General features: G+C 49.3%; 1 protein-coding gene across 1 annotated transcript in view; it reads right to left on the bottom strand.

The window, feature by feature from the left end:
- Positions 1-1,435: 1,435 nt before the first annotated feature.
- Positions 1,436-8,671, bottom strand: part of Klhl29 (kelch like family member 29) — a 280,907-nt gene continuing 273,671 nt past the window's right edge. Inside the window, exons 12-14 of the mRNA XM_027937849.2 lie at positions 4,866-5,059; positions 4,382-4,526; positions 1,436-3,585 (exon numbers count right to left, since the gene is read on the bottom strand). Of these exons, the coding sequence (XP_027793650.1) occupies positions 3,402-3,585; positions 4,382-4,526; positions 4,866-5,059 (523 nt within the window). The 3' untranslated portion in view covers positions 1,436-3,401. The remainder of the gene's footprint in view (positions 3,586-4,381; positions 4,527-4,865; positions 5,060-8,671) is intronic.

Raw genomic sequence — 8,671 nt, 5'->3', positions numbered from 1 at the left:
AAGATATTACCTAATTATTTTGATTTTTATTATTTGGTAACTACAAATGTTGAACTTTTTGTTATGTATTTATTGGCCACATTTCCTCCTATGTAGATCTAGGACCTGTTTGTTTTTGCTGGAATTATTTAACATTTTCTTATTGCATTTTGGGCTTTTTAATAAAGATTAATTCTGTATCATATGGTCTGCAAATATTATTCCTGACTTCTTGTTTTGGCTATGTGTTTAAAAAAAATTAATGAAAACACACACACACACACACACAATGTAAACTGTCTTCTGTTTGTGGCTGTTACAAAGAACTTTCTCAGCATTGTTGCCAGATCTCATGGTTATGCCTGGACACTCTTCATGGTATGTGGGCTAATATGGTGCACACACATCTTCTGTGATGAAATGTAATATGTTTACTAACCAGAGTTAAGTCTAAAGTATACAGATTCTTCATAGGCCCAGAGAACATTTCCCTTCCTTTAGAGAAATGGGGTAGACAAGATGGAACTAACAAAATAATTGCTTGATTCCCCCCCCCCCCCGGGTTATAATTTTAGCTCTAAATGATGGGCATCTTCTAGACAGTCTCCATCCTTTCCTCTAGGACTGCTGCTCCTGAGGATTTCATTGCAATTATGTATTGAGAAATGTGTGGCCCACTCATCATGAGGCCCCAGTCAAGTTCTCAAGAGAACCCCCTCTCTCACCTACCTGACCCACCTTCTTTAAGCTTTTTCTTTCAAGGAGGCACTGGATCTTGGTACAATTTCAAGATTCAGGATGTGAGACTCTTTGCATGGATGGCAATACTAGGAAACCTCCCTTGGTGTAGCAGTCTATTAAATCTGAACTCCTTTCCTGCAGTGAGCAATCCCACCTGGCAATCTACCTTCTCTTCCTGGGAAGTCTCGCATGGGTGTCCATGGCATAGTAAATAGGTATGTGCAAAAGGTTCGAGGATGTATCCAGCCAATGGAGGAAGGCAGGGAGGCTACCCTGACTGGGCTTTAGGGTGAGAAACGAACGTTTTTCATGAAAACGTGTTCTTAGGCTGATGGTTAGAGTTGTCATGTGGCTCTGGCACAGTTTAAAAAAAAAGTCCCAGGCACAGGAGTGATATAGTGGGAAGCTGGCTTTGAGGCTTTTAGATGCACCAGTGTAATAAGAAGATAACTTACACTAAAGGAGTGGCCTCACAGTCTGTTCAGAGTGTGTGCACGCCCTTTCCACTTTGACCTCCAGTTGTCCTTTACTGTTGGCTTCCTAGCTCCCTACATGGCCTTGCTAAGGAGCCCGACTTTCTAATCATCAAAATCTGCATGAAAGTCTAAGAGAACCCAGACTGCTGACATCTGAAACGAAGATTAGGCCTAGGCAGAGGTTTCATGTCACTGTGGCAAAGATAATGGCACACAAAGATTGCGTTGGCTTCCAAGTCTAGATCTATAAATATATTTATTATAATATAACAAGAACTTAACAATAAACATATACTATGTACAATACCATTACAGAGAACCCTGTTTTATATCATTCACAGAAATAGCCAGTTTTGCTCCAGTGTGATAGATGAGGAGAGAAACGGAATTTCAGTGTCATTCGTGTGGAGTCTGTTGACCGCTAGCACCTCCCTTGGAGGCAGACGCACACCAATGCTAACATTAGCCCTGCCCCAGGCAGTTAGGAATTTGTGCTCCAGTCCTTGGGTTCACACTTGCACCCTGTTTGACATAAATACTTTAAATGACATACAATGTATGTAGTTTTGTGCTTATTACTTTTTAAAATAATAAATAATATTAAAAACTGCATAACGAAGCTCGGTATCTTGTCCAAGTGGGAGCCACGCTTGTAGTGCTGGAAGTTGATGCCCGACATTGGAACTGGAATTTTGTGTCATCACATACGGAAGATGGAAAGCATGTCTTCTTTCTCCTTATAAAAGTTCTTATGATGACGTGATGGCAAGCTGACCTCCCAGATAGAAAAATGGTAAATGTGTATTTGGTACCAACTTCAACTAAACAGCGCGGTGGCAGCGGCGGCCTTCTTCCTGCCCTGGAATGGAAACTGATGACCGGGAGAGGTTTGAGGGTCTAAGGACTAGCGGGAAGGCCTTCTTTTGAGCCTCGGAGTGACTCCCCACCATCTGGCTTCCCTTTTCTTGGGTTAATACGTGACAAGAAGAGTGATTCTGCTCGTGCCCCTGGGCCTCGGCTGTCATGGCTCGTCTTAAGAAGGCTGTCCCCATCCTGAGAGCTCTTGTGGCAGGTGCCTTAATATATAGCTATAATATCAAAAATAGTCTCCTGTGCTTTGTAGACATTTGTTCTCCCTCCCTCCCTCCATCCCTTCCCCCAGCCTGGGTCCCCAGCTTTACCTCATGGAGGGAGCTGGACTGGTGTCAGGAACCACATCCTTCTGGAACTGACCCTTCTTCCTCAGTCAGTGCCTCGATGAGGCACAGTCTTTACGGGGCTGTCTGGGAGTTACTTTTTCCAAAAATAAAGTGGGGGCATGGCCCACCCCAGGAGAGATCCTCTATTCTGCACATAGAAAAATGAGAGCAAATGCCCCCCTCTGGCACTACCTACAAAGAGCTTTGGGAATTCCCACATCCTCCCTCTTGTGGCCTCCTCTTTCTCTCAGTACTTAAAAATAGCCTTTTGTTTATCAAGAAAATGCCTTGGAAATCTAAATACTTCATATTGTTTAGGAGAAAGCTAGCACAGCCACCTTGTCCTTCTCCAGCAAAAACATGGTAGAAAAACCCATGAAGGACAGACGGCTCTCCCCAGCAGTCCCTGTGGCTGCCATCCCTGGCTCTGCACAGGCAACTGGACTTCTCTTCGGTCCCAGTGGGGACTAGCAGCCTCCTAGGCCTCGTGCTGCACAGTCCTGTCCCTCATTTTCTCTCGGCCACTGAAAGTGTAGATTGGTTAAAAAACAAAAGTAGGAATCAAAGTGATAAGGACACTTTGATCTTATTCCAAAAGAGCCTGATGCCTAATATTGTCATAGGATAACTGATCTAGGGTGGTTTAGGGATCAAGCTTGCTCTGTAGGAAGGAAAAAAACAGCTTCTCCCTCCCAGTTGAAAAATATGTGAAACTATTGCACCGGGCAGAGCGAGCGCCCCCATTCAGAGCAAGCGCCTCCCCAGGAACCAGCAAGCCCTGGCTTTTTCCAGGTTCCTGCAGCCTGGAGCGCTGTGCCCCATTCACCCAATAGGCGAGGATGATTTTCTACATTCAATGTAGAGAATATTCAAAAATGTTTAGCGCAGTGAGTTCCTTGATTTTGTTTTGTTGGCCTCTTATTGATGTTGCTGAAAAATTATCATTGGGTATATCATTTGCCTCACCAGAGTTGTCCACAGTTTTGTCACGGGCGCTCAGCTGATGTCAGCCGCTTTGAATATATTTCTTTATCACGACACAGCCATGTCTGAACACAGGGCAGGGCATGTGGGGTAGGAGGGTCCAGGTGTTGGTTGCAGGCTCATAGGCTTCCATGTTGCCCAGGGCGGGCCCCTCACTGCTCACGATGCCTCCAGTTGCATAAATCTTGCCATCAAGCACCACGGCGCTGTCAGAGGGGAGCGGGTAAAGAATTAGCTTCCAACTTGGACCTGGAGATAAGACTCCAGACACTGAGTCTGTTGCTGGCTGCCTGCACCCTCTGGCAAAGTTTGTCTCTGCCTTCTGACCTGGGCTGGCACAAAACGCCTCTCCTTCAGGGACAACCAGGACATCCTGCTACACCTCCCTCCAAGCATGGAGGTGTTCATGTTCACTAGCCTCCTTCCCAGCACTGCCAGTTGACTAATGAGCCTGGGAGAGGAGCTGTCTCTTTATAGGTGCTCTGCTCAGGTCGCTGAGCCTTTATTGAGCATCTTCTTGTGTTGTGCACACAGAATCTTCCTGCTGCTTGGATCAGGTTAGAGTTAAGGGCCTGATCTAATTTAACACTAGGCACGTGACTGGGAATCCTGCCTCTTGTCTTTGAACCTCCAGAGAGGCATAGGCATCATGTATGTGACTACAGCATCCTCCCAAGAAGCCACTTGTCCCTGCAAAGCTCTGGCAGGCAGTTTTAGGGGATGGGGGACCTCACCTTTCACTAGGAAAAAGATGGCCTCCATGCCTCTAGGAGACATTTCATTTCTAATTTCAGCTGGAGCTTCAGGCTGGGGCTTCTGAGCCAGGGGCTGCTATGGCTGCCCTTGGATGCTCCACACCCTACTCCAGCCCTGACATCTGTCTCTCTGCTCTGGGTAGGAGATTCCTTTGGCATTGGAATGGTGATAAATCTTGTGGTCACACCTCTCCTCTCGTCCCCCATCTCTCTCCTCCTCCCTCACAACACCCGTTGAGCCTCTTACCTGCAGAACTGGCGAGAGTGATTCATGTTTGGGCCTGCCTTGATGTTCCCTTTGTCTGGGTCGTAGATGGTGGTGGCTCTGGCATAAGCCCCACCCAGGATGAACACCAAGCCATTGAGGGTGACAGCAGGTGCATACTTGTTGTCTGTGAAGACAGCAGGTCAGGCAGGTCATTTCATCCAACCCTTCCTCCCCTTTTTTTCCCAGCAGATGCCCCCTTTCCCCCCGGGAAGGAGCTAGAAAGACTTCCTGAGGACAGGCCTGAGCCAGGCACACCTGGAACCATGACCAGATTGCCCTTCTCCAGGTGCTGGGACCCCTGGCTGCTCCTGGGCTTGGGGAGAACCCACCCCTGCCCCCCTCAGACCTGAGTCTGCACAGCTATTGGGCTCAGCCTGACTCTAGGCCTGTACATTGAGATGGACTAAGTCAGTGAGGTGGAGACCCCACACTGGCCTGGGTTGAGGAGACTGCTGGTCCGCACCTATCATCGGGGATTCGATGAAGCTCCATGTGTTGCTCTGTGGAACGTAGGACTGGAGGACACCCGCGGCCCGACCTGCCTCGTTCACCCCGCCGAACACGTAGATCTTGCCTCCGCACACCGTGGCCGCTGCCGAATGTACTGCCTTGGGCAGAGGGGCCACCGCCTCCCACTGGTTGGTGATGGTGTCATACCTGTAGTGAGAAGAAAGGAGAAGGGGCTTGTGCAAGGTGGGGGTCATAGCCACCTGCTTCCTGCCTGCAGCATCACCAGTGTAACCTGAGCCTGCGACAGGGCTCTGGGATGAGTCCCTTGAGACCTCCCAGGGTCACTCCAAACTGGCACTCTTGGCCTCCTCTGGAGCCTCAGTGGACCTCTTCTCTGCCTGCCCAACCTCTCTGCAGACTCCTACCTCTGCTCACTGGGGGCTACTGGCCGTGGCCGGCCAGCCTGCGCTATCCAGCTTGGTCCTGCCTTTCCCTGTGGCAGTCCTGCCCTGAGCATCTGCTGTGTCAGCAGGACGGCAAGTGGCATGAGGTGAGGGGCCAGAGCGCATGCAGCAGGGACACCCAGCCGGTGTTCAGGTGGAGTTGGGCCTCCTGCAATTGTGATTCTGGGGTGTGCCTGGAAGGGGGATCGAGCTCCGACTGGGGGGAAGGAGCACGTGTGGATGGGCTCAAGAAACAGTGCAGGTGAAGGGAGAGGAGTGGACACATGGCATTTGGGAGCATTTGTCAGGTAGTGGCTGGAGTTTGGGGTAGATTAAAAGGCCATTTGTGCCAGACTCCGGGATTGTTTGGGCTTTGTCTAGAGGGCAGTGGGAAGCCCTGATGTTTAAGCAAGGAAATAATACGATCAAACCTAGACTCAGGATGGCTGCGGCTGCAGGGTGGAGAGTGAACCTCAGCGAGGAGGCTGGGAGGAGGAAGACTGGCTAGACGGGTGTGTTACAGGAAGCTTGGTGAGAAGCGACAGTGGCCTGGGTCAAGAGCTAACAAGAGCTTAAGGAAACACGAGCAGGAGAGGTTGGAGAGAGGGTAGGATCACTGTCAGGATGCCAGGGCCCAGGACGACACAGGGTCTGTGCCTCGGAAAACTGGACAGAGGTGGCAATACTGGCAGGACAGAACTGAGGTTGGGGAAGGAAGTGATTTCAGTTTTAACTGAAAAGAATTTAAAGTATTTGTGGGCCACAGGTTAGGATGTCATGTGGGCAGTTGGGTATATGGGTCTGGATTGAATAAGCACCTTTGGGATCACTGGTGAAAGTGGAAACCGGAACTAAGGAGTGTCCTGCAGCAGCGTGAGTGGGTGCAAGACCGAGGACATGCTCTGGGTAGGGGGTTGGCCACGAAGAGGAGAGCTGAGAGGAGCCCTCAGAAGGGCAGCTGGGGGTATCAACAGCCAGTGGTGTGCAATAAGAGGTAATGGGCTTTGGGTGTGGAGGGTGGGATGAGAGGACACAAAGTCTCAGGCAGGTCCCTGGTGTCCTGTGGTCAAGGGTGGGCATCTAGGCGGAATGAGAGGTATAGAAGCAGTTGTGTGCAGCTACGTGGTAGAGACAGCGGGTGTAGACCACTCTGGAGGAAACTTAGCTGGGAAGAGGCGGGGAGAGAGTGGCACCAGAAAGGAATATGGAGTGGAGAGGGGGTTCTGTCAGTGGACCGCAATTAATGTTTACCAACCACTTCTCTGTGGAAAAAGTCTTGGCATGTAGCACTTGCTGATTTCTGTGATGTGAATCTCAAGCTACCCATGGGACAGCAGAGTAGGGAAAAGACAGACTGGCCACCACGGTCCAGACTCTCTTCCATACGGAGGTACCACTGCACAAAGAACCTCAAGAGTGGACAGCAGTGGATAATTAGGAAGCGATGAGTTTGGAGTAGGGATCACCTTTCTTCTTTATATATAATTGAATGTGTATATAACTTAATTTGCAATAATAGCTGGGATTGACAACTAGTGCAGTTTCTGAAGTTTTAACAATTGACTCTCAATTGAACCAGCTCCAGCACACCACAGGTTTTGTTTTAATTTTGGAGACAAGGTTTGATTGTGTTTACATGCTGACAGGAAGGAGCCCAACTGGATAAGGAAAAATTAAATATGCAGCTGGTCCTCCATATCTGTTCATTCCACATCCACGGATTCAACCAACTGTAGATAGAAAACATTTGAAAAGAAATTGTGTCTGTCCTAAGCATGTACAGACATTTTTTCCTTGTCACTCCCTAAACAGTACAGTATAGCAACTATTTACATAGCATTTACATTGTATTGGTATGATAAGTAATGATTCAATTATTTAAAGTATATGGGAGGATATATGTAAATTATATGCAAAGACTATGCCATTTATATAAGGGGCTTGAGCATCTTCAGATGTGAATACTCTGCAGGGGCCCTAGAACCAATCCTCTGTGGGTACCAAGGGACAACTGTATAAGAAAGAGAGAGGAAGCTGGGTGTGATGGTGTGTGCCTTTAGTCCCAGCACTCAGGAGGTGGGAGGGTTGCTTAAGCCCAGGAATTCAAGTTCATGGCCAGAGCTGATGATGTAAGGCTTCTAGTAGATCTGGCAAATGCAGACTGAATGCAGAAAGGGCAGGAAAGAGGGAGGCGTGATGGTACAAGTGCCACACATCTATAGGAGTGAGGGCAGGAAAACACGAGATCTCGACTGATGGCTCTGTTTTCTCTGGGAAGCAGGAATCAGAGAGGGAGAGTGGTGTGTGGGTCAGAACTTTGAGGAGAGAGGTGTGGAGGAAAAATGCCTGCTCTTGAGATGGGGGACATGGCTAGCCAGGGACACCTAACAAGACTGCCTCACAGCATCTAGCTCTGGTGGAGCCGGCCTCAGTGTGTGGCAGAGCTAGTCCACAGGGCATGGGATTTTCCCCACCAGCCCCAGGGGAGGTGTGGAGAAGGCAAAGAGCTGGCTGAGCCCATCTGCCAGACACCTGCCATAGTAGCAAAGGATGGAGAAGTGAGGGAACATGAGCTCAAGACAGGGACACACGGGTAGGGAACAGCTGCTGAGAAGGGCAGAACCAGGAGTAAGCAGCCTTGCCAAGGGATGGGATCTTCGAGGTCTTTCTTCAAGGGACAGCTTCTTTCCCCCATCAGGGTCACTGTCAAGTGTTCCCTGGGGGCTGACGGCCCTCACAAGGCTTTTGTCTGACTCCTGCCGTTCCAGCACTAACTCCAGACCTTCCAGTGGGGTGGCATCTACCACTCACCATGCTGTCCACTGCTCCATGTGTGCCTGGGTCCAAGGTGGGGCCCAGTGTCAGCTTCCTGCAGCACTAGAGTTGGTTTTTCCTGTATACTTTCCTGGGAAGCACACTGTGCCCACTTTCCCTGTGAGCCTCCTTTGGAGAGGACCTATAATGTGGTCAGAGCTCAGTGCCCCAGGAAAAGGGTCTTGCATGGCATGGGCCTCTGGCTCCGAGAGTAAGGGAGGGGACAGCCACATGGCCTATAGCACTGGGCTTGGTTGGATTTGAGAAGAGACTGAAGTATCTTAAAGGGCAGCAGGGCTGATTCCATTCAGCCACAGATGGATGATATGTGGCTAATAGGCAGTGAAGTAAGTGTCTTTTTGGACAGTGTCAGAAGTTCAGATATCTATTTTTTAAGCCAATATGGCAGAGATCCAAAGAACTCCTGCAGAAGGAGCTGGGAGACAGAGGAAGATTATGTGGTTGTTAGTCCTCAGTCTTTCAGTATAATGGCACATTCCGACAAACACAAATTTCCTGAGAGCTTGTTATTCCAGGTGGCTGATTGCCAAGCCATGAGCCC

Source organism: Marmota flaviventris, chromosome 14, assembly GCF_047511675.1.
Source record: "Marmota flaviventris isolate mMarFla1 chromosome 14, mMarFla1.hap1, whole genome shotgun sequence".
NCBI lineage: Eukaryota > Metazoa > Chordata > Mammalia > Rodentia > Sciuridae > Marmota > Marmota flaviventris.
The sequence above is the reverse complement of the archived record's forward strand: the minus strand, read 5'-3'. Positions and strand labels throughout refer to the sequence as shown.